The sequence below is a fragment of the Tamandua tetradactyla genome, chromosome 14, assembly GCF_023851605.1.
Source record: "Tamandua tetradactyla isolate mTamTet1 chromosome 14, mTamTet1.pri, whole genome shotgun sequence".
Lineage (NCBI taxonomy): Eukaryota > Metazoa > Chordata > Mammalia > Pilosa > Myrmecophagidae > Tamandua > Tamandua tetradactyla.
This window is the reverse complement of record NC_135340.1, coordinates 89,815,296-89,840,910: the sequence shown is the minus strand read 5'-3', so window position 1 is coordinate 89,840,910 and position 25,615 is coordinate 89,815,296. Positions and strand designations below refer to the sequence as shown.

Below are 25,615 nucleotides of genomic sequence, written 5' to 3'. Positions count from 1 at the left end.
TGGACTTTGGGGCTGCACTGGGCCTGGCTGCTGCCTTCCTTGGGGTCAGGGGAAGATGCGGCCATTTCCTCAGTCCTGGTCCCCTCAGCAGGCGGGTAAGCAGGCTGATGGTGACAGCCCCTTCCACTGGTGCTGACAACAGGAAGTGCCAGCTGGAGCTCCCGAGACGAGCAGCCAGGGTGGGGACGGGGTTGCCAGAAGGGACTCGGGGCTTCCCAACTGCAGAAACAGGAAACTGGGAAGCTGAGCGGTCCGGGGATGGCAGCAAGGGGGCGACAGGCTGAGGCAGGAGCCCACCTGATAGGTTCAGGGAAGAGCAAGGAGGTCTGCGTGGCTGCAGCCAGATCAGAAATAGAGCAGGGAAACAAGTCTTGTGGGGCTGTAGTTCTCAAAACTCCCAAAGCCCCACCTAGGCCAATTTTTTTTTTTTTCACATGGGCAGGCACCGGGAATCAAACCCGGGTCTCTGGCATGGCAGGTGAGAGCTCTGCCACTGAGCCACCATGGCCTGCCCCCGACCCCAGGCCAATTACGCGCAGATTTCTGGGGATGAGGCCTGGGCATCAATATTTTTCAAAGTTCCCGCATGTTTCCTACTTGTGGCCAAGATTGTGAACCCCTGTAGTCCATTTGGATGATTCTAGATCAATGACCTTTCCCAATTTCATGAACTCATTTGACTTTTGCCTATAAATAGAGGTGTTTGTATCATCCCCATTATACAGACGAAGAAACTGAGGTTTGGACCTTTCTGAGATTGCCCAGTCTGAGCTGAGCACCAGTCTGTGATATACACCCCCGCAAACATGTACACACACACACACACACACACAAACACACACATGCCTCCCACAGCCTGGGCATGCTTGAGGAGACACCCTGCCTGGGCAACCTCCTCCCCACCCCCCAGGGGTAAAGGGCTCCCTCCTGGGGTTGCTTCACCTTCAGGCCCCTTGGGCAGGCCCATGGCTTCTGGGCTTCCTTGAGGCCATACCAACTCTCGGTCTTCTTTAAGGAGGGTCAGGAGGGAAGGCCCCCAGATGGGGTCACAGGCTTCCGCAATGGAGCCTGGGAAGGCCCCACAGGAAGCTGGTGTCTGCCCTGCCCTCGGCCTGCCTGGACTGGAAGGTCCCTTGGAAATGAGGACTTCTTGTCCCCAGCTCTCAGCTGGCAGCTGCTGTAGAAGAGGAGCCCCTCAGTCACCTGAGCGTTTCCCTCCTACCTGGACCAGCTCTGAGCCCACCTGTGGGGTAGCCCCAGCGAGTCCAGCCTCTGGGTCCTTATCCAGAAACATCCACATATTAAATCGATGTCCATGGTTAGAGAATGGGGACATGGAGCCAGGCATTTAGTGGGGAGCGAGAAACCCCATTGCAGGCCCCCCTCCCAAGTCAGCCCTCCCCAAGTCTCTGGGAGCATCTCAACCAGCCCCTAGGCTAGGGGGGCATCTCAGCCAGGACCCAGCTAGGGGGACATCTCACCCAGGACCCAGCTAGGGAGGCATCTCACCCAGGACCCAGCTAGGGGGGCATCTCAGCCAGGACCCAGCTAAGGGGGCATCTCACCCAGGACCCAGCTAGGGGGGCATCTCACCCAGGACCCAACTAGGGGGGCATCTTAGCCAGGACCCAGCTAGGGGGGCATCTCACCCAGGACCCAGCTAGGGGGGCATCTTAGCCAGGACCCCGCTAGGGGGGCATCTCAGCCAGGACCCAGCTAGGGAGGCATCTCAGCCAGGACCCAGCTAGGGGGGCATCTCAACCAGCCCCTAGGCTAGGGGGGTATCTCAGCCAGGACCCAGCTAGGGGGGCAGCTTAGCCAGGACCCAGCTAGGGGGGCAGCTTAGCCAGGACCCAGCGTCAGCCCTGGGGCCCAGACCCTGCAAGGCCACGCCAGGGACCGCCTTCCAGAGGCCGGAGGGGGGCTGACCTGCCTTTGGGGAAAGATTCGGAGACAGAAATGAGGGCTCCCTTGCCACTCTGGGAACCCAGCTCTACTTCCTGAGCAGGTTCCAAGACCAGGAGAGGCTGCCAGTCCTCACACCTGCCACAATCCACTGCCGCAATGCTGGATACCTGCGCCAGCCCCGAGGGTTTGCCCCACTTTGCGGATGACAAACTGAGGCTGAGAGATTGGAAGTGAAGAGTCAAAATAAGGAGCACAGCTGGAGGATTCAAACCCAGCTCTTCTTTTTTAATTTCCTTCCTTGGTGGACTTTCAGTTAATCGGACTTTTAGTTGATAGTTTTGTAATGCCCACCACAGTTGGCATTTTCTGGGAGCTTGTTAAAGCTCAGGATGCTTTTTGCTGGTCTCCTACATGCATGATTTCATTTTGTTCTCAGGGCCAGCTGGGAGGGGGGTATATGTTTAGCCCCACTTTGCAGAGGAGAGAGTTGGTGCTCAGGACGTAAAGTGACTTCTAGGTGTTCAGGGTGGAGCTGGCAGGAACCAGAGCCGAGGGCCTGAGCTCTCTCCATTCCCCTACGGCCTGGGACCCGCCTTGGGCCAGTGTCCCCTGGGCCACCCCTGGCAGGCTTAGACAGCCCTGAGTGGGGGTAAGGGGTGTGGAGGGATGTGTGGAGGGTCTGGGGGGTACCTCCTAGGTGGTTAAAGGAGGCAGCTGGGACAGCGTCCAGGCCCTTGGTGCCCCCCCCAGCCCCTGGCTGGTCACTCCTAAGTGGGAGCCACTCAGCAGGGAACCATGCACAGGATGGCTGTTCTAGTTTGCTAGCTGCCAGAATGGGATATACCAGAAATGGGACGGCTTTTAAAAAGGGGAATTAATTAAGCTGCAAGTTTACAATTCTAAGGTGGTGAAGATGTCCCGATTAAAACAAATCTATAAAAAATGTCCAAAATTAAGGAACCAACAAGAGGTTACCATCACTCAAGAAAGGTTGATGATATAGGCTGAGCCCCCAGTCTTGGGATTTGTTCATATGAAACTTAACCCTGCAAAGAATAGGTCAAGCCTACTTAAAATTTAGGCCTAACAGTCACCCCCAAGAGAGCCTCTTTTGTTGCTCAGATGTGGCCCCTCTCTCCAGCCAACACAATGAGCAGTCTCACCACCCTACCCCTCTCTACGTGGGACATGATTCCCAGGGGTGTGGACCTTCCTGGCAACATGGGACAGAGATCTTGGAATGAGCTGAGACTCAGCATCAAGGGATTGAGAAAAACCCTAGAATGAGCTGAGACTCAGCATCAAGGGATTGAGAGAACCTTCTCGACCAAAAGGGGGAAGAGGGAAATGAGTCAAAGTGTCAATGGCTGAGAGATTCCAAACAGAGTCGAGAGGTTATCCTGGAGGTTATTCTTATGCATCAAGTAGATATTATCTTGTTATTCAAGATGTAATGGAGAGGCTGGAGGGAATTGCCTGAGAATGTAGAGCTGTGTTCCAGTAGCCATGTTTCTTGAGGATGATTGAATAATGATACAGCTGTCACAAAGTGACTGTGTGATTGTGAAAACCTTGTGTCTGATGCTCCTTTTATCTACCTTGTAAACAACGGAGTAGAACATATGGAATAAAAATAAATAATAGGGGGAACAAATGCTAAAATAAATTTAGTTTAAATGCTAGTGATCAATGAAAGCGAGGGGTAAGGGGTATGATAGGTATAATCTTTTTTTTTCTTTCCTGTGTTCATTTTATTTCTTTTTCTATTGTCTTTTTATTTCTTTTTCTGAATTAATGCAAATGTTCTAAGAAATGATGAATATGCAACTAAGTGATGATATTGTGAATTACTGATTATGTATGTTGTTTTGTTTCTTTATTTTTTTAATTAATAAATAAATCAAAAAAAAAAAAAAGGAATCAAGGGTCCAAAAAAAAAAAAGAAAGGCCGATGAAGTTCAGGGTTTCTCTCTCAGCCGGAAAGGCCCATGGCGAACATGGTGACGTCTGCTCGCTTTCTCTCCAGGCTTCTTGTTTCAAGAAGCTCCACCAGGGGTGTTTTCCTTCTTCATCTCCAAAGTTCTCTGGTGGCGTGGGCTCTGGCTCTCATCATTTTCATGGCTCTAAAAGGGGGACTCTCTCCAAAATGTTTCCTCTTTTTTTTTTTTTTTTATAGCTCAGATGCAGCTTCATTCAGTGTTTTAACGTGATTACTTTACAATTAGGTATTATTGTGCTGTCCATTTTTGAGTTTTTGTATCTAGTCCTGTTGCACAGTCTGTATCCCTTCAGCTCCAATTGCCCATTATCTTACCCTATTGCTAACTCCTGCTGGACTCTGTTACCAATGACATATTCCAAGTTTATTCTCAAATGTCCGTTCACATCAGTGGGACCATACAGTATTTGTCCTTTAGTTTTTGGCTAGACTCACTCAGCATAATGTTCTCTAGGTCCATCCATGTTATTACATGGTTCATAAGTTTATCTTGTCTTAAAGCTGCATAATATTCCATCGTATGTATATACCACAGTTTGTTTAGCCATTCTTCTGTTGATGGACATTTTGGCTGTTTCCATCTCTTTGCAATTGTAAATTACGCTGCTATAAACATTGGTGTGCAAATGTCCGTTTGTGTCTTTGCCCTTAAGTCCTTTGAGTAGATACCTAGCAATGGTATTGCTGGGTCGTATGGCAATTCTATATTCAGCTTTTTGAGGAACTGCCAAACTGCCTTCCACAGTGGTTGCACCCTTTGACATTCCCACCAACAGTGGATAAGTGTGCCTTTTTCTCCTCATCCTCTCCAGCACTTGTCATTTTCTGTTTTGTTGATAATGGCCATTCTGGTGGGTGTGAGATGATATCTCATTGTGGTTTTGATTTGCATTTCTCTAATGGCCCAAAATGTTTCCTCTTTTAAAGGATTCCAGTCAAGGCCCACCCGAAATGGGTGGTGTCACATCTCCCTCTATTCAAAAGTTCATACCCACAATTGGGTGAGTCACATCTCCATGGAGAGAACCTAATCAAGTTTCCAACCTACAGTACTGAATAGGGATTAGAAGAAAAATTGTGCCCACAAAATTGGATTAGGATTAAGGCATGGCTTTTCTAGGGAACACAATCCTTTCAAAGCAGTGCCGTGGCCACGGGCAGGGTGGACAGGACAGGAGCTGGCCTTTTTTGAAGCCCGTCGGGGCCCCGCCTGGCTTGGTGGTGGGGTTTACGTCTCCTACAGGGCTCAGTCTGGGCTGCCCCAGTCCCATCCCACCTTCCATCAGCCACCTCCTGGGACCCCCTGCCCCCCTTCCCCTCAGCCTGGGGTACTGCTGGATGCCAGCGAGCCCCGATGCCAAGTCAGCTTGTCCAGGGTGTATATCCTGCATGTCCCTGGCACGTCACTGACCTTGCTGGGCCTCAGTCTCCGCATGTGAACGTGGGGGTAACAATTGCCCAGTGCTGGCCTTCCAGGGCCCCCTGGGGACCAGAGGGCATGATGCAGAATAGCTGACCTTGCATATCCTGCCAGGCTCCAGTTCCCTGTCACCTCCTGTGCAGATCCTGCACCTCACCCCGGCCCGATACGGGACTCCCTCTGGTCTCACACATCCCCATGTCCCCTCAGATCTCTCACTGCCACCTTTGCACCAGGTGGCAAATATGTATTAGCAACTTAGGGCCCAAGCACCGGGTTGCCCTGCCCCCCAAGCCTGAGCCTCGGCCGGGCTTGCACACCCCAGCTCTGGCCAGGTCTCTAAATTCCCTACGTGTTCCAGTTTCCTAGAGCAGGTAGGGGCATTGTGTGTGTTTTGGGGGTGCTTCTGAGACTCGAGGGGTCAGTGGGGAAGCGAGCTGTACTTCGGCGGGGAGCGGGCTGCAGTGGAGGCCCAGGGGGGAGACTTATGCTCTCCTTCCCAATAGCTGAGGAGGCCTCTTTAGAAGAACAAAGCTTTCAAGCTAGATAGGTTTTGGTCAAAAGCCTGGTTGTCCCACACGATTGCTGTTTGAACAGGGACGAGTGACATAACCTCGCCCTCTCACTTTCCTCGCCCTTATGACAGGTGGACAATCACCCACGGGGGGTGTGGATGACTCAAGCAGTGGCAGCCAGGCCTGCACAGGCGTGCCCAGGACGCCCTCTTCAAAGGCCCGGCTGCTTTCTCGGTGGCCCTCTCCCAGGGCTCTACTGGGGCCCGCAGCAGGCTGTGGGGTGGGCGCTCAGCCACAGGCCTGCAGCTTCCCAGCGTGCTCGAGCCCAGCCGGGCTCAGGCCAAGGGCTGCAGGCATCACAGAGCCCCGAGGGGCTGAGCTGCTTGGTGGTGGGGGGCGGGGGGGGCAGGTAAGAAACAGCATCAGAGGCCCCCCAAGTTTAGCTCGGTGCAGAGGTGGGGCATTCTGGAAACTTCCATCTATTCTCACGTTCCCAGCAGCCCAGCTGAACCCAGGGTAGCTTCTGTAACCCCATTCAGTGTGCTATTGTTCTTTAAAAGTCTTTCTTTGCCTTGTTGGCTCTTTCTCTCCAGCACCTGTCCTGGGCCATCTCAGAAAAGCCGTACGTCACCCCCGTGCTTATACGCTTATGCACCGACCCCTTGAGTCCTTGGGTCGGGCGAGACTCAGACACGAATCACCTAGTTCAACATGTACTTGCTACATGAGGCCTCCCTGCAGATTCACTGACCTGCTTCCATAGCCCTGGGGATGGGGGCTCTCCATCTCGCTCCCCTGTCTGCCCTCCAGCTCTCAGGGAGCCCCTCGCTGCACTGAGCTGAGGCTGTCCCCCCACCCCAATGCCCCCCAACTCTGCCCCAGTGAGCATTGGCTGAAGCCTTCGGAGTCACCAGCTGCAGACACAGCCTCTGCTCCTGTCAGCCTCATAGAGATCTGCAGGCAAGGCAGAGCTTCTCAGTGGCTCCCTGATCCTTGGCCAGCGACTCTCCCCATTACCTATCCCCGCCCCCTGGATGAGCAGCCGGCTCGCCACCCCTTGGTAGGTGCTGCCCACAGGGTTTGGTCCCCCTGATTAAGACATGTAGCCACCTTACTTTTCATCCTCGGCTCTGATGGACGTCTGTCCCCCCCAGGCGGTCCTACTGGACATTCTGACACATCTCTGGCTTCTAATAACTAGAGCCTTGTTTGAGCAAAAGCATGGCAGGTAGCCGCGGTCTCACCATGCAGGATTAGAACCAGACTTCCCTGGGTGGAGAGAAGTGCTGCAGGTGAGGGGGGCTGGCCAGGGGGCGGTCTGGAAAGACAGAACCAGGGTGGGGGTTCTCCATGTGGCTAAATATGGGGAGAATTTGGCGAGGTGATGGGGAAGGGGAGAAACAGCAGAAAGGAGCTTTTTAAATTTTGAATGCGGCTTTCTTTTCTATTGTTTTTTTTAATCTTAAATGTTTTTCTTTTAAACTTTTGAAAAATATTTTTACTGACAGATCACACACACATACAGTTCATACATGGTGTACAATCAGTGGCTCACGATATTATCACATATCTGGGTATTCATCACCATGATCATTTTTTAGAGCATGTGCATCATTTCAGAAAAAGAAAAAAAACACGTACGTCCCAAACCTCTTACCCCTCCCTCCTATTGTCCTTTTTTTTACACACAAAGTTATTACTTAATTTTTTTGGATGTAAAGATACTACCAAAAATTTGACAAACATTTCAAAATAGATTTGTAAACATAATGCTTCCCTTTTCAACTGGCAGCACTTTGAAAAGAATATGATAAGGCAACACAACTTGAATTAACATTAGTTCAAAATCCTTGCATTTTTGACCACATAACTTATGTTCCCACATGATAAAACCAGGGATAGTTGAAATCAGAGTCAACAGATAAACTCTGTGAAATGAAAGTTTGTGCTGTTTGATGAATCACAGTATGGTATGATATTTTTATTTTTAAAAAAAGCAGATATATTTATCTGCTGGCACCCAAGAGGGAAAAAAAAAATCTTTCAATATACATTTCAGGTTCTAGCTTCTTTGCATATCATTCTTCAAAAACTACTTTATAGCAATATAGAAATAGGTTACCTACATGTTTAATTTTATAATTTTGCCCCAAAACTATAGATCAGTTTCATTTTCATAACATTTCGATTTTTCCCAACATTAATAAAGCTGACAAACTGTTGAAATGGAAATGCTTTTGTCTTCCACAATAGAAGTAGCAATTTGACAGGAAAAAACAAAACAACCTACAGAGACCCTTGTTCGTCAGTTGTTTAGCCTGAGCATTTGGCTTACTAAGATTAACAGCTACTTTCCCCTTCGTGCACGCTCACGTCACACGGCCTCTGCACACACGCAGTTTGAGCGCACGCTTCAGAGGCTGGTAGGACACAGTGTGTTTCCCGTTGCTGTAATCAGGTGGGAAGCGTGTCACTAATGATTAACCACACTGTACACACAGCTAGCAAATACTCCCACTGCAAAGGGGTAAACTTGCCGGGCAGATTTCCTGTTCTGTGTCAAATAGTCTACATACTCGTATGTTCATATCTGTAGATGTACGTATACACTTTTCTATTAGCCATCCAAAACAGTATTTAGATTTTTTAATATTTTATTTGGTGCAAATTTAAAAACATTCTACCATCGAAGGCAAAGAATTTGCATTAAGAACGGTCAGAAAATAGGTTTATGTTTTTTCAAAAGCATTTCACTTTGCACATTACTGCTGTTTTTGTTGTGTGTGGTTTTTTTAATGCACACAACTTCAAAGTGTGGACACTGGGTCCCCAATATCTAAAAAAATCGTTTCTAATGACAACATAGGTTTTTAAGGAAAAAGAAATGATTCGAAGTAGCGATACTAGATTTCCAATATCTGTCAAAAAAAGTGTTTCTTATGGACAAGCACACGTCTTAAGGGGAAAAAAAGACCAGACCACTGACCTCTTTTAAATTTTAAAAGTACAGGCCCACGATTTCAAGATCCAAGAAAACCAAAAGGTTTTATGTACATTTGGCACCGAGATTTGCTTGGCAAACAAATCTGACCAAACTACCGTGAATCTAGTTCCAGGCTTTATTTGCCCCACTCGTGGCAACTCCCCATGTATTTCACTACAGAAATGGGATGTTATTTGTTGATCAGGCCATCCCTAGACCCTGATGCAACACAGCAAGTGCTCCATACAAGCTCTAAGATCTAAAAATTTGGAAATACGTCTGGCGCTAAAGGGTTGGAGAAGAGATCAAGGACCCATCATATACTCTGGTGGCAGCAACTTCAAACAGTGCAGACGTGTACGGTGTGAAAGCCTCGCCTGTCCCCGGCTCTCCTTAGCGTAATGCTAATGCTGCTTGGGGTGGAATGTTCTAGACCTTTTCCTGTTCTAGGCTAGATGCTCTGTATAGTTGGGTTTTAATTTAATTTTGTATTGTTTTATTAAAAATGGGATCATTCTATATATCTTGTTCTGCAAATTGATTTTTCATTCAGCAATGCGTCCTGATCATCATTCTTTTCAATGGTTGTTGAGTATTCTGTGGTATGGAAATAGAGTCATTGATTTAGGCATTCTCCTATTTGTCAACATTTGGATGTCTTCCAGTTTTCCAAGATGACAATCTGGAAATGACTTTTTCACCCTGGCAATCTATTTTTGTGTCCTTGTGAGAGCACATTTGTAGGAGAGAATCCTGTAGGTAGGATTTCTGTGTCACAGGAAGAATGCATTTGAAATGTGTTGGGAATTCTGCGGTGCTCTCTGAGAAACTGTACCAGTTTTCATTCATACCAGTAGTTTCTGGGCATGCGTGGTGGCCCCACAACCCTGGTCTTCCGCCTTTGACCACCTGTTCACCCATACCCTCCATCTCACTTCAGATCTCTCCCTGCTGCCTTTAAACTAGACTTGCAAATATGTTTGGCAGCTTATCACCCCACAAGAGCCTGCATGTGCCTGCTTAACTTTTATGGGTTCCCAAGTTATTTGACAGGTAGAAACGGCTTCTTTTCTGATCCCTTCTCTACCTTGCACGAGTGGTTAGTCTCAAAGGGAAAAGTCATCTCGGGTCAGCAGCAGTACTAACCGGAATCTTGCTGCAACACCATGAGTTGATTTAGTGTCCCAGTGACCTTGAAGACTCAAGCTTTGGGGGAGTCACACTCTACTCACGCTTTTTCCAAGGAACACAATAGAATTCCCCAGGCTGTGCAATATATAAGCTTCTACAAAGTTCCCATGCACTAGGGTAAATTTCCAGAAACCTACAGCCTCCAGATGGGTCCCTGGACCAGATACGTCCTGAAACCTAGAGGGCCCAGCCTCTCCAGAACATCAGCTAGTTCCATCTCCCTACCCTATATTAGTGACAGCCCCTTCCAACATGAAAAAATTAGAATGCACATAGCCCAAATACCCCTAAAGAGAGGGATGGAAAGATCAAAGGTGATGGTGGAGTTATACAGAGAAGGTCAGGTTTAACAAATGAGTATGAGTGCTAAATCATGAAATTGATATCTCTTTCAGTCGCCAGTATCTTAGAGCAGCTAGAAGTAAAAACCTAAAATTGTGGAATTGTAACCCATACCAAACTCTGGAATCTGTTCTACAACTAATTGCTGTGCTTCGAAATTTTTGATATATATGTTATTTTTCACAAAAAAGAAAAAAAGTCGATTGTGATGATAAAAAAAATATTTATTCCTTCCAGCCTCCTATATTCTGGGGCAGCTAGAAGGAAAAATCTGAAGCTGGTATGGTAGCCCATGACAAGCTCTGGGATCTGTCCTGTAACTACTTGTTGAAGGGTGCTCTGAAAATTATTGCTTTTTTCTTTCTTTCTTTGTATATAGGTTATATTCTACAATAAAGAAAGTAAAAAAAAAGAGAGAATTCCCAGGCTGTGGCAGGAGGCAGCAGAACACACCTGCTCCATGCGTTTGCCTAGTGAGCCTTGGCGGGGCCACCGTGGGTCCTGGGACTCCCTCCGCTCAGATTTGTCTGAGGCTGATTGACAAGTGTAAAAAGCCATATATTTGGCACCCAGGGAGTGGGTGTCCAAGGGCATGGGGTTTGTTACTTAAGTTCGCCCAGGCTGCGCAGGCATGCCCATTTGGGGTGATCTCCCACTCCAAATATCTTGGGGTGGGACAAGCAAAATACAGCTTGTGAGTCAACACTCACCCATCTGAGAGCCCGGCTGCGGGCCCCGTGTGTCCCCTCTCACACCTAGGCTGGATGCCTGAAGCTCAGAGGACCTCCCTGCTGGAAGGGCTAGTGCAGGTCACCTACGAGATGCTCATTTCCCAGTAGGAAGGCTCAGAGAGGGCAAGTGACTCCATCTAGGCAGCCCAGCAGATGGGAACTGGGATTAAAACCCAGGTCTGTCCTTTTGGGGTTTTTTAGCTTTCCTCTGCTCTACTTTATATTCTGGAATTCCATGTAAGGGAGTATTTGAAAAGGAGCTCCACTACCTTATAAGTGGAATTTCTGGAGGAGGCATGGTGAATATAAAGATACCTTGTTTTTTCCAGCTGGCCAAGGCAGAGGTTGGAGGAGGAGCAGGGCATGGAGAGCCGTTGGGTGCTGGATCCTGAGTTTGCAGCTTGGCGGAGACAGGAAACAGGGTGGGCATTTAAGAGTGAAAATCTTAGTCTGGAAGACCTGGGTTCAAAGCCCGGCCCTGCCCTGCACCTTCCTGGGCAGGTGGGGTAACCTCTCCGGATTCCATTTTCCTCATCTAGAAAACGGGGGGAGCAGTCCTTAGCCCGGTACCCGCCTCGGGGTACACTCTGAGATGCTCTTAGCTATTCTCACTTGCACACTTGCTTCTCAGATCAACCCTAAGTGATAGGGACTTGGGCCCCTTTTTGCAGGGAGGGAAGTAGGCCGAGTGGCTCGCCTGGGGTCATAGAGTGGCATGTGAACCCACATCTGGTCTGTTGAGCTCTTCCTGATTCTCAGATCAGGCCTGGGCCCCCTCTCTGACCTGGCAGCCCCCATGAGGCTGATCCCTAGCGGGGGCAGGTTGTCAGGACCAGGAGGGAGCTCAGTCTCCCGCTTCCACTGCCCCGATGAGGAAACCAGGTCTCAAGAAGGGAAGTGGCTCGCTGGGGCCCTGGCCTCTGTGGCTCGGCGCCTGCGGCCACCAAGAGTAATACAAGCAGGAAAGGAGGAAGTGGTGGTGGGTATGGGGGCCGCGTCTACCTAACCAGAGGGGGCACGGCAGAGCCAGGCCAGCTTGCAGGCTGGGTCGTGGCTCAGAAGGAAGTGTGTGGGCTGTGCTGGGCAGGACGGGGCCCCCAGGCCCTCCCTAGACTGGCCAGAGGCTGAGGCAGCGACTTGCTTCCCCTGCCCTAAGCTGTCCTGAGCGTGTGCCCTTGGAAGCCTGGGGGGAGCCCTGGAGACTGGATCTGTCCCCTCTGCAGGGAAAGGGGGGCCCGGAGTGGCTGCCCAACTTGGCAAGGGCTGGAACTCGGGTCCCAGGCCTCGGACCTGCATTCCACATCCTGGAGGAAGGGGCGACCTGGAGCGTGTGGCACCAGGGGCCGCGTGGCTGGGGCGTGGCTTCTGGCCGGTGGCTGGCTCGCCTGCTCCCGTCTGCAGGGCCCAGCTACGGCCTCTCTCCAGGGCCGTGGCAATTCTGGCCCAGCCTGGGCACAGAGCCGGCCTCTCTGAATACCCCAGAACTGAGTTACGGCCCAAAGTACAGCTTTGATTGAGGTGGAAAGAATTTGAGTAACTACTTATAAAAGTTACTTTTAAAAAAAAATCATTTTTGATGTTTCAAAAATGAAAACAGTTACTGGGCTGTCTACTGAATGCCTGATTTGGGCATGTAGCTTTGGGGACTGGCTGACCGGGATTCACATCCCAAATTGTGCACCAGCCATGTGATCCTGGCGGTCACTTCCCCTCTTTGGGCCGCCTTGTCCCATCCTTACCTCCCCGGACTTTTGCATGAGAAACCAGTTGTGACATTCTCGGGGCGTTGCGTGGCAGGTGGATTCAAGAAACGGCAAGTTCACACAAAGCAAGGTCAGGGCAGGTTTCAGGAGGCTGAGGCTGGAGGTGGACAGGAGGGGTCAGGGGCCCTGCGGGAGCCAACCTATCATGGAAGGGTCAGCCTGAGCCCCCAGATGAGGAGGCCCAACAGAGGCCCTTGGTGCTTGGATGACGGAGCTGGGTGGGGTGCCGGGGAGGGAAGCCTAGGCGCAGACACACTCTGCTGCTGGGCCTTAGATGGTTGAACTGCATGACTGATGGATGAATTCACAGTGCAGCTGATTCAGCCCTTCCTTCCCTCCTTCATTCATTTCCTCAGCTGCGGGCTGAGCCCCCACTCTGCCCAGCTCTGAGCTGTGAGTCAGAGCCCATCCCTTGAGGAGGTGGCTGGGGTGAGGTGGAGCAGGAGGGAGCATGCCTGGGGGAGAGGCGCAGGGAGGAGCAGCCTCCAGCACTTCCTTGGAACAGCCTGGTCGCCTGTGACCTTGGCTCACTTTGCCGCAGCTCCCGCAAGCGCAAGCGTGGCCTTGCTCCGAGCACAGCTGGATGGGACCCCGAGCCTGTGCTGCTTTGGGGAAGTGAGCTCCTGGGGACCCATCCTGCGGGACCCCTCCTTGCCTTCTACCTCCTCCTGGAATGGCCAATGTAGGTTTGCTTTTGCTTCTCTTTTCCCGCTGGGAGTCTCCCTAAGGATAGAGGAAGGGCTTCCCTGGGTGTTGGCTGGCAGAAGTCTGGGAGGGGCAAGTGGAGAGTCCTGCTGGGGGATCGGTGTTTCCCTACTTCCCCGAAAGCATTAGAAGCAATAACAGGACCCAGCTCTTGTCCTCACTCTGCCCTGGAGCCGTTCCCCTCTCTGGGCCTCAGTTTCCCCCCAGGACTATGGGGACATGGAAAAGATGCTTCCCAGTGCCAGGCCTCTATTCCATTCTGCTCTGCAAGTTGGTGTCCAGCTCCAAATGTCCCCTAGCTGGGGAGGGTGTAGAAGGCTGAGGTTCTCACCAGGTTCAGACCTGGGGGCCTGGAGCGGGGGCCGAGGCCGAGGGGGCAGGAAGCCGTGGTCTACTGACCGGTTACTGGGCAAGAGGCTGTACACAACAGCCACAGACATGGAGGTCTGGCCCAGCCCCGGACTCTGGGGCTGACCTCTGGCCCAGGACGGGCTGGCAGGGGTCTGTGGAGACGTCTTGCTCTTGTCACCCTGTGGGCAGCGGGGCCTAGGCTGGGCCAGCCTCAGGAATTTCTAGGAATGCTTATGAAGGAAGGTATGAGTTTGGGGTCGTAAGTGTCCTTTGGGCCTGGAGATTGCACTCACCTGGGCTGGCCTGGGGCTTGGGGCCAGAAAGGGCAGAGTGTGCTCCCCCCGAGTCTCCCCTCCATGTCTGAGACCCCTCAGATTGTGGAGAACAGCACCTTCTTCTCTCAGGACCTGGCTCAAATGCCTCTTCCTGCAGGAAGCTTTCCTTGATTGTGATTTCCTAGACAATCCATAACATATTATTTGAGGAGGGGCACGGGGCGGGAAAAGGAACATCAGCCTTTGACTCTGAGACGGGTTGAGCAATGGATTCCCCCATGCTTGGGAAAGTCCCATCAATTCTCTGAGCTTTGGGTTCCTGCTCTGTGAATAGGGATACGGTGCCCACTGCCAGGGAAGCCGGGGCTCCTTTCTCCAGTCTCCGTGGTTTCCAGGGCTCTGTGGGAACGGAAAAGCAGGCAGAGGCTAGGTGCTGAATCTCAGTGCTGCCCTGACTGGTGTTGCCTGGCACAGGACCTGGGGACTTCCTCAAAAATGGACCTCAACTGTATGTTGCATGAAACGGAAGAATCAAAAGACAAATATTGGGTGGGCGATGGTGGCGCAGTGGCAGAGTTTTCGCCTGCCATGCCGAAGACCCGGGTTAGATTCCCGGTGCCTGCCCATGCAAAAAAAAAGGCAAATGTTATCATGACTAACTCAATGGACTAACCATAATATAAAAACTCGGCGATCTGAAGTCGAGAGCAGGGGATATCAGGTTGGGGCCTATTGTAAAGGGTCCTAGATTGTAAGCTCTTACAGCAGTCACATATATTCAAAAGGTATAACTGCTAATTCTAAATTCTGAGATACTGAGCTGTTTGTATATAACCTGGTTGTTCCCAGAAACTCCAGGTATTTATGTGACACCTGAGACTCAGAGTTGGAGCTCTGGAGCCATGAAAGTCAGCACTACCCTATACAGGAACTATTTTGAAAGTTGAAAAAGGGATCAGATGTTGACTAGAGATATGAATGGAGCTGATCTGGATAGGACTAGGGTAAATCAGAATACAAAGGATGATATCGTCCATATTTTGAAACTTCAACTACTGTGTGAGACTAAAGGGAGGGATGTTTATTTGGTGCGAAGTTTATATTTTGAGTAGTGTATTTCCTAACTTAACTTGTATGGTCAGTTGAGTGGAACACCGTAAGTACATGGAATCCTGAACAGGGTGTGAGATCTTACAGGTTTATCCAGGTTAGTGTGGTGCCCTGATATATCCCAGAATAATTTGGGCAGTGAATAAAGAAGTATTTGCAAATTCCCCTTGGGGGACTGGAGAGAAAGGAGGAAATATCCAACTTCCCCATTTGGAGAATTCCTGATACTCTTGTAAGCAGTGGGGACAGCCAATTCATAGGTTGAACCCTCGATCTTTGGGTTCGCCCCTATGAAACTTATTCCTGCAAAGGATAGGCTAAGCTTACTTAAAATTAGGCCTAAGAGTCACCCCCAGAGAACTTCTTTTGCTGCTCAGATGTGGCCTCTCTCTCAAAGCCAACTCAGCAGGTGAACTCACTGCCCTTCCCCGCTACGTGGGACATGACTCCCAGGGGTGTAAACCTCCCTGACAATGTGGGGCAGAAATCCTGGGGATGAGCCAGGACCTGGCATCCAGGGACTGAAAAAGCCCTCTTGACCAAAAGGGGGAAGAGAGAAATGAAACAAGGTTTCAGTGGTTGAGATTTCTGAGTCGAGAGGTTATCCTGATGCATTGTATAGATATCCCTTTTTAGTTCCTGGTGTATTGGAGCAGCTGGAGGGAAGTATTTGCAAATTCCCCTTGGGGGACTGGGGAAAAAGGAGGTTGAGCTGTGTTCCAGTAGCCTTGCTCCTTGAAGACGAGTGTATAAACATATAACTTTTGCAATGTGACTGTGTGATTGTAAAAACCTCATGTCTGATGCTCTTTTATCCAGGGTATGGAAAGATGAGTAAAAAAAATATGGATTGAAAAAAATAAATAATAGGGGGGAAGAGGGGTAAAATAAATTGGGTAGATGGAAAAAAAATGGACCTGCATGCTATACTCAGATGGACAGAGGCCCCTTCTCTCAGCACAAAGTTTCACTTCTCCTCCCGTGATCAATCTCCAGCTGGCTGTAAGCCGTGCGCGCAGGGGGCCCTGGGAGAGCTAGGAGTGGGCAGCCTCGTACTGGGACCCGCCCCCTAAAACTGAGGCTTTCCTAGGAGATCCTCTGATCCCTCATCATCCTTGAGTTCTACCTCCCACCCTCTCTTCCTGCACCAGCAGCTCAGATATACCCCCAGAATCCACATCAGTGGGGAAGAAGGTGACTCAGGCCAAGCACTAATGCCAGGGCTGGACGAGCAAGTGCCGGGTGGCAGAGGGGCAGCTGTGTACTGGAAAAGTCTCCACGACCCCCCACCTCCTAAATGTGAGGCCCAGGGTGTGAAGTCACCCTCCACACCCACCTCCTGGGGTGTGTGCGGGGGTGCTAGCCGAGGCCCCATGGTGAGAGCCCAGGGCAGCGCCTGGCACCCTGCAGTGCTGGAGAAATGACAGTCCTGACTGTATCATGCGGAGGCCAGATGGCGTAGAGGTTAAGAGCATGGCCTCTGGAGCCTGACTCCCTGGGTTCAATGCCAGGCCTGCCACTTACAAGTGGTGAGACCCTGGGCCAGCTACTTCCCCACTCTGTGCCTCAGTTGTCTCCCTCAGATAGGACCCAAGAGGGCAGGCTCACAGGGTGGCGTGAGCAGTGCCAGGACCCAGAAATCCCATCCCGGGCTGGCCCTGTCACTAAGGGCCTCGGCGGTGGCCCTTCCCATCGGGTGACTCGTGTCAGAGCCAACGAGGCCTTGACTGTGAGCCCTGTGAGTAGGCGCCGTGGCCCCTGCCGAGTGCACCACGCAGGCTCACTGCTCACCCTGTTACCTGCACACTCGGGGGGCCCCTACTGTGCGCCTTCAGGAACTCACGTCCTGAGTCTCAAGAACTTGGCCTTGAATGGGGTGGCAGATGGGGGGGGGGGGCGGGGTGGCCGGGCCCCGGGGCAGGGAGGGAGCCTTTTCCTGGTTGGAGGCTCCTCGCGGGGCCGAGCTCGGTGCCCACCTCGCATGCTCCCCACACTGCCAGGTCCTCTGCCCTCATCTGTCCCCCCCCACTCCCGTGTTGCAGTGCAGGGACTTCACAGCCCACACGGGCTACGAGGTGCTGCTGCAGCGGCTGCTGGATGGCAGGAAGATGTGCAAGGACGCCGAGGACCTGCTGAGGCAGAGGTGAGCCGGCTCCCCCACCCCAGTCCCGGCCAAGCTGCCTGCAGAGTACCCCCTGCTCTGAAACTTCAGGAGGTTGACTCTTGTCTCTCCGCAGGCCTAGACCTCCCCAAATCTGCGGGAGCCCGAATGGGCAACAGATTTGTTGACTCTGCAAATATGCCTGTACTTGGCCAACATTTATTGAGAGGAAGGGCAGTGGGGGGGGAGGGGGAGAGGTGGGGAAGGGCCTGGAAGCAGGGGGGTAGGGTTGGGGGGGATGGGTTGACTTTCTCACAGAGGCGCCTGTCGGGCTGTGCCCTCCCCCCAGGCTGGACAGTTGGAACCTCGGGTTCTGCCACGGAGGTTTTGGGGACCCCCTGGCTGGCGGACGTGGCGGCCCCTCAGTGCCTCCCACCCCGGGTTCTTGCAGGGCCCAGGCCGAGGAGCGCTATGGAAAGGAGCTGGTGCAGATCGCCCGGAAGGCGGGGGGCCAGACGGAGGCCAAGTAAGAGGACCCACCCTGGGGCTCGCCGCTCTGCTTAGCCGGGCGCCCGGGACCCCCAGAGGGGGCTTAAGGCTGCCTGGTGGAGGGCGGCGGGGGGACAGTCTGCATTGCTCTCGGGGCAGGGCCGGCAGGACCTTCCTTGGCGTCTCAGGGACAGCTCTCCTGGGAATTGGGCATCCTGGGTGGGGGACCCCAGGAGGCCAAGTTCAGGGTATGGGGGGGTACTAAGTCTCTGAGAGTCCCGAGGGGGGCGGGGGGAGCTACCAGAGCCCCTAGCAACCTGCAGATGCAGGGCAGGGGACACACCCGGGTCCCAGGGCCCAGGATACAAATGCCACCGTCCTTGGAGGGTAAAGCGGTCCAGGGTCTCCGTCCAGGCCTGGCATGGGGGGGGGCGCTAAGTGGAGATATTACGGCAATATGGGGGGCTCTAGTTGAAGGGGGCCTCGGGCACCACAGGGAGCAGAAAAGGGGTGAGGACTGACCCTCGGCAGCCAGTGGGCGGCTGGGGGTTCACCCCGGGAGGCACGCACGTGCCCCTGGATGAAGGCTGAGCCCAAGTGAGGATCCAGGAGCCGGACCCCAAGTCCCGGCGGGGCGCACAGTCCTTCTACCTGGGCCCCTGAGGCCTCACTCCAGCCCGCAGCTGGACCCTGCGCCCCCGCAGCCGGGGACATGCCTGGCCCTGCCCGAGGGAGGTGGCCCCAAAGGCCGTCAGCTCGGAGGCCACAGAGGCAGCCCCACACTTGCGTCTCCAAACATGCAGCACTAGGTATTCTAAGGACACGGAGAGCCCGCCTGGCTCCTGGCCCCTGTGGGGACCCGCAGGAGACACGGGAAGGAGAGTTTCAAGGCAGTAGGACCTGGGGGAGGTCAGTGTCCCCATGTGTCCCACCGGGAAGCTGGGCAGCCTCTGAGAGAGGCGCCCCCTCCCCCAACTCAGGCCCTGCGTGGCCTCCGTGAGCCCGGAGCTGTGGGCAGAGGGCTTGGCCACCCCGAGCCTGTCCCACACCTGCCCCCACAGCGAGTGGTGGTGCAGACAGGCGAGGACATGGCCCAAGGGCTTGCAAGGGCCGAGCCGAGGCTGGGTCAGGTTGGGTGCAGCAGGGAATCAGGGTGGGCCAAGGAGGGACTGGAAGTCCGTGGGGCGCCTCTCCCAGGGAGACACCCAGGCAGGGGAGGTGCAGAAGGTGGGAGCCGGGGGTGGGTGCGTGGACATGACTGAGGAGTCCCCCCTACACCCTGCTGGCTCTCAGCCTCCCTGGCCGGCTGGGAAATAAGAACTTTCCCGGGTAGCGAGAACCTCGTGGATGGGGACCAGGGGGCCTGGAGCTGAGCCATCTGGGGGCTGGGGGTGGGTAGGGATGGGATACAAACAGTGGGGAGCACTGCAGGGTGTACTCCAGGTGGGCTATGTGAGGCACACTCGGGGGGGGGGCTGTGAGTCCCAGGAGACTTTATAACAAGGAAGGAGAAAGCACCCCAAGAAGCGAAAATGGGGTGGGAGCCTGTGGGCAGTGGGAAGGGGGTAGCTGCTATGCAATACCTTGTCCCATTTTTAGAAGCATAAAGTTTCTCATTTTCCTGCCAAGATGAGGCTCTGGGCGGCCCTGAGTCCCTGTGTGGTTGCGGGAGCCACGTGGGGCAGGCTGTGTGCTGACTATTCACTGGGTATCCCTGGGATGGTCACCCACCCTCTCTGCTTCCTGGGTCCTTGCCTTGGAAGGGGTAGTCACCCCAGAGAGTTACTCTGGGCAGTAAAATCGTTACCCTAAGCATGGCTGTTTGCTGATGGCAAAACTCGCCTGATCCAGCCCCAAGGAAGAGAAACACATCTCTCTTAGCAAGACGGTGATTTATTCCAAGTGCACCTTACAAGGAACCAGAGGAATCTTCCCCAACCCAGTGGGGATGTGGACTAGGGTTTTTTTTTATACGTAAAGGGAAGGGAGTTGGGGTCGGGGTCAAAAACTAAGTAGCATCCACATGATTCATTCCTGTCCGGTCAACATGACGTTGGACCTTTGCACAAGCAATTCCCCTCCCGTGTCGTCTTAAGCACGACTTGCGGTTCCAGTGTCAGTGCTGAGGTTTAGGTATTCCTGTGCAAGTTCTTGAGCCAAGGTCTTCCTGCCTCTTCTCTTAGCTGATCCTCAGGAATGTCAGACTTTTGCCCTGTGACAGGGGAGGAGTCACTGATTCACTGGGCCACAGGATGTCCTCGATGCTATTCTGTTATCTTACTCCTGTAAACAGAACTGTGAGGAGGTCTGGCTATTGCCCTGGGAATGAAGCACAGTAGCTTGCTAAGCTCGGCCGGGGCCAGCATATTTTCCAGCTATCAAAACGATGAGCAGAAAGGGCCAAGCACCCAGGGAATGTTCCATAAACACTGAAGTCTTTACAGATCCCACTGACCTCACGCCTCCTGACATCAGATAAATCAGGGTCACCCTGGCTTTGGGCTGAGAAGACCGACTGGGCAGCCCAGATCACTTCCTTTTGGGCCCCAGGGCCAAAGAACCTCAGGAAAACCAGTGCCTGGAGCTGGAGGCTGGAAGCCCCATACTTGTGGGGGGAAACCCGGTTGGGGCAGGGAGCAGAGCCAGAGGTGAGGAGGACCTAGAGCCTCCACCGGGAATGCCGGGCCCCGTCACTGAGCCCAGCAGCAGTGGGAAAGGCAGATGCAAAACCCAAGCCAGGAGCCCCGAGGAGGCGATGCTGGGGTTGTCCCTCCCTACTCTCTACCCACCCAACATCCCAGGGCAGGCCAAGGAGTGGCGTAAGAGAGAGTAGCACCGCCTGGAGCTCACCATCAGGTCAGGGCAGCCAGAGAAGCAGGGCCAAGGGCAGTGGGCAGGTGGAGAGCAGGGGAAGGCATTCCTGCCAGAGCAACTGGCACGGACAAAGGCTCGGAGGTGGGACAGGGCAGGGCACATCCTGAGTCAGCGAATGATAGCAGTGGGACTGAACTCATCCTACCTCACCTGCTGCCTCCCCCAGGGCCGTGTTCCAGGCAGCTCCCAGCTCAGTTCACTGCACACAGTAAGTGCTTAATAAGTGTTGTTGCTGATCTAGGTGGCAGGTGCCAGGGCCTGGCGGGGTTCGTTGTCTTTGGCTCTTTTGCATTAGCGTTGTTTAAGCATGAACCAAGCATCCTTATGCATCCACTTGGTCAGTAAGCATTTATGGAACACCTACTATGTGCTGTACCCTGGGCTGAGTTGTGGGATTTGGGCATTAAAAAAATACATATATATATAAGGGGCCCCACCATTCTTGAGCCAGAATCCAGCATGTGGTGGGTGCCCTCATTCTCTTCCCCAACCCTGTGCACCAGAAGCTTCATTCGAGGTGCTCTCATGTCCCACCTCCTCCAAGAAGCCCCCCCACCCCCCAGACACTCCAGCCTTGCCTTGCCGCCAAGGTCTTGGCTTAGACCAGGTCACGCTGTTCCTGTGACAACCTGGTCACTTTCTCATCACTGAGACCCACCGGGTGTGTCTCAGCATCGGCCCCTAGAAAGTGCTCTGGCTGACTCAGCATGGAGGTTACAGGCCGCCCTCCCGGGTGCATGCGGGTGTTCTGAGATGCTCACTTCGCAGCCCTTTGGAAGGCAGTCAGAGAGGCTGGAGGGGGAAAGGCTGGGGCTGGGTGACCCAGAAGGTCGAAAAGCCAGAGAGCTCAGGGACCCCAGGAACAGCCCCGTGAGAGCCGGCAGGCCAGAGCCAGCTGGCCTCTCTAGCTCTGCTGCCTGAAGAGGCAGCATTTCTGCTGCATCCTCTGACCTCTCCGGAGGCTCAGGCCACATAAATTAAAGGAAGGTCGCTCCCACCTTAACATGAGTTGTTGACATTCACCGCCTTCACCACTTATCCAGCAATGGCAATGTCGAGTACACAGGAAGGGCCTGTTTCCCAGACTCCAGCCCTGCGAATGCATTTCAGACAGCATCACGCTCGTGCAGGGGGCGCAGGCGTGCGTGCCTCAGCCACGTACCCAACCCGGCAGACACTGTGCCTCTATGCCACGCTTCAGCCTCTGGGCCTTCGCTCCCGGGATCGCCCCCTCCCAATCTGATCCATCCTTCCAGTCTAGCCAAAATGCCACCTCCCTCCCCATCCTCCCCAAGCTGGGTGTGCTGGCCTCCCTCTTGCTCATGCTGCCCCAGGGTGAAGAAGGTACCAGATGCTCAGAGGAGCTGCGCAGGTCAGGCACTGGGGACACACACAGAGCACTGAGGTGGGCAGAGGGCTGGGACCAGCTTTCTGGGGGGCCCACTGTGGCTCCAGCAAGCAAGCCCAAGAGGCAGGGGTACAAGTCCCATCGTCCTGCCCACTCTGCCCCCTGCTTGTCACAAGCCTAAAGCAATGTGGTTTTCCTGTCAGAAGACATTTGGGGGCAGGGGTGTCTCTCTCCTTCTGAGCTCAGAGAGAATGCAAATATCCCTTCGGGGGCTTGAGGGAGAGTCAGGCCGGGTTCCCATCAAGGCGCCTGGGACACCAGCTCACTGCAGGCCTAGCCCACAAGAGATATTAGAGATCTAGATGTCCTTTGAGCACAGACTTCCAGGCTGAGCGTCCTGGGAGCCATGTCAAAAAGGACAATGGGACAAGTAACGCGTCAGAGCGCTGGTGACTGGTGACAGGAGGAAGAGGACTCTGACCCAGACATGCGATGGAGACAGAGTGGAGGAAAGCTCAAGGAGCTTAAGGTGATGGTTTCCCTGGGGGACAACGTGGAGAAACCCAGGAGTGAGGGACAAGCTAAGAGAAAACATCTCTTCGGGGTCTCATGGGGCCGGCAGAGGCTTTAGATGGGCCCCCTAACCTCCCCAAGATCACAGCTTAAAAGGCTGCTCACGGGGGCCGAGCTGGGGTCCCGCCCTTGCCTGCAGAGCTGGGGCTGCCTTTCTGAACGTCCCAGGCCCGGCTGTGTGAGCCAAACTGGCCCCGTCTAAAAGCACCAGCCCTAGGAACAGGTGAGGCGGAGGCAGAAAAGCATGCAGCCCAGAGGGGGCAGAGCCACCCCCGGCCCACACGTCCCAGGCAGCGCGGGCACAGGCTCCAAGTTCCAGGCAGGCGCAGGAGCAGGTGGAGGCTAGAGGTGAGCATGGACGTGTTCACCATCAGGCCTGCCTCAGCGGTGAGGACAGAGCTGCTGGCTGGGACAGAGACTCCCAGCATCCGGTGGGCGGCAGAAAGAAGGATCTACAGTGGCTGTGATTCCTTACAGCCGCCTGAGCCTGGCAGGGAGGGCCTTAGCGGTGGGCCAAAGTGGGGCACGGGAGGGCTTGGAGTAGAGCGAGGCCTCTGTATTTGTGGAGTGTTGATTTTGTAGTTGGGCCGTGAGCCGGGGGACACGGGAGGAGAACCAGACATCATTCCAGTCCCCACCGGCTCACAATCATGGGTGGAAGGTGACAATAAGGACAACTGCTCATCAAGGAAAGAGAAGGACGCCAGGCAGAGACTGGAGGGGAGAATTAGCACGTGCCAAGGCCCTGAGGTGGGAAGAAGCATGCTATGTAAGAAGAACTGGTAGGATATTACCGACAGTCCCTTCCACCATGAAAAAGTTAGAATGGGCATAGCCTAAACATCCCCTGAAGAGTGGGAGAAAGATCACAGGTGATGGTGGCGTTGTACAGAGAAGGTAGGATTTAACAAGTGAGTGTGATTGCCGAATCAGTATACTGATACCTCTTTCAGTCTCCAGTCTCTTAGAGCAGCTAGAAGTGAAAACCTAGAATTGTGGAACTGTAACCCACACCCAACTCTGAGGTCTGTGCTGCAACTAATTGTTGCGATGTGCTTTGAAATTTATTGCCTATTTGTTTATAAGTTATTGTCCACACACAAAAAAGTTGATTGTGATGATGCATGCACAGCTGTGTGATGACACTGGGAACCACTGACTGTACACTCTGATTGTACACTGTACACTGATGATTACTTGGTATGTGAATATAGAATATACATCAGCAAAAAAGGAAGTCCCAGGTGACTGCACTGGAGCGGCGGCGAGACGGGCCGGCACGCGAAGAGGGTGGGAGAAGAAGATGGGGGGGGGCGTGCGGGGACAGAGCCGAGGACCACCCCTGGGCTCCGGACTGTCCGACGGGTGGGCGGGTGCTCCGGCCACCCGACGCGAGCCCCGGGGCGCTGGGGGCAGCGGCTGAGCTGCGTGTCCGCGAGACGCGAGGTCCGAAAGGAGGTGAGGCCCGGGCGGTGGGGGTGCGGGGGCCCGAGGATGCGCGGGGGCGGGCAGCTGGGCGAGGGGAGGCCGCGCCGAGCCTGGAGGGGCTGCGGCCAGCAGCGGGGAGAGAAGCGAGGGGGGCCCCACCTGGGTCTCCTTTTCCATAAAGACATCCCGCCGCCAGGCCGCGCAGACTTGTGAGGGTTAAACGATTTGCACCAGTTCCGTTTCCCCGGCTGCCACGGGGCGGAGGGCGCCCCCTGCCGAGGTGGAGGAGGCACCGCGGGCGGGCGTCGTGCGGCCGCGTGGCCACCAGGGGGCGGCCGAGCGCTCGGCATGGGGAGCCGCCCGGGGTGGGAGGGGGGCCCGGGCGAGGCTGGCCCGGGCGAGGCTGGCCCGCGCAGGCCGCAGCTGCCCCGCCCAGCCTCGATTTGACTGCGGCTGTTCCCTCGTCCTGCTGGGGAGGGAGACCCGGCAGCGTTCGCCTCCCAGGTTAAGGGCACTCAAGCGAAGGGCGGGGATCTCACCAGCGTCCTTCACCACACTGGGACGAAAGGGTCTGCAGGACCTGGAGGCAGGTCCTGGTGCAGGGGGTTTGCACCCCCCACCCCCAGACTCGTTTAATTCTCCCATCCATCCTGTTTGCGCTCTTGTTACCTCCGTTTTACAGAACGGGAAACGGAGACACAGAGAGGTTAAGCAAGTTGCCCAAGGTCACACAGCGAGGGCACGACAGAGCCCAGGACCCTTTGTGCTTTAAATGTATTGTGAGAGTCCAGGGCTGAAAGAAGCCCCGCCCGGGTGCTGCCGGCTTCCTAGGTCCCTCTGCCTTACCGTCCCCTCCCCCCCTGGCACGGGGAGCTCATCCCTCCGAGGCCTCCGCCCCTGGGTGCTGATGGGCTGGGGTAGGCACTCTCCCTCACGGGGACCCTCTATCCCCGGTGCCACCTTGCTCTTCAGCAGACAGGTTGAGTCCAGAGTGGGTTCTGGCATCAGCACCTTTTCTCACGCCTCGACTCCGTTTGTGGTTTCATGGGAGTGCCAGATAAAATACAGAATGCCCAGTTAAAGTTGCATTTCAGACAAGCAAAGTGCTTTTTTAGTGTATGGCCCAGATATTGAGTATACTTATACTAAAAAAAAAAAATTATCTAAAATTCAAATTTAACTGGGTGATATTTTTATTTGCCTCATCCAGCAGCCTCCCACTGGGCCCTCCCACCCCCCCCCCCCAGGCCTGCTGCCAGCCTCTTCCCTTCCCACTCTCCCTGGGCCCCTCTGGGTTAGACGGTACCCACATCTCTGCTCCAGGCTGGCCCATGCTGCTGGCCCCTGACACCTCCTCCCGGGTGTTCTCAGGCACCTCAAGCTCAGCACAACCTAAAGTAAACCCCCCACCTTCCCCTTGTGTCCTTCAAACCCACCCCCCTCCTGGGGACCCTCTGTTCACTCAGCCTCCTAAGCCAGGGACCAGGGAGCCCTTCAGCCCCTTGCTGT

At 53.9% G+C, this 25,615-nt stretch overlaps 1 protein-coding gene and 1 long non-coding RNA gene across 3 annotated transcripts in view; one reads left to right on the top strand and one right to left on the bottom strand.

The window, feature by feature from the left end:
* The window catches only part of PSTPIP1 (proline-serine-threonine phosphatase interacting protein 1), a 55,416-nt gene that overhangs the window by 17,829 nt on the left and 11,972 nt on the right, over nucleotides 1-25,615 (top strand). Inside the window, exons 2-3 of the mRNA XM_077128462.1 lie at nucleotides 17,336-17,436; nucleotides 17,846-17,920. Of these exons, the coding sequence (XP_076984577.1) occupies nucleotides 17,336-17,436; nucleotides 17,846-17,920 (176 nt within the window). The remainder of the gene's footprint in view (nucleotides 1-17,335; nucleotides 17,437-17,845; nucleotides 17,921-25,615) is intronic.
* LOC143656382 (uncharacterized) lies at nucleotides 19,769-24,387 on the bottom strand. 2 transcript variants are annotated; one of them, XR_013162479.1, is made up of 3 exons: nucleotides 24,266-24,387; nucleotides 21,756-21,850; nucleotides 19,769-20,178 (listed from the first exon to the last, which is right to left on the bottom strand). It is a non-coding gene; the product is annotated as an uncharacterized LOC143656382 (long non-coding RNA). The 2 variants fall into 2 exon arrangements; XR_013162478.1 differs by having other exon boundaries at nucleotides 19,769-20,095.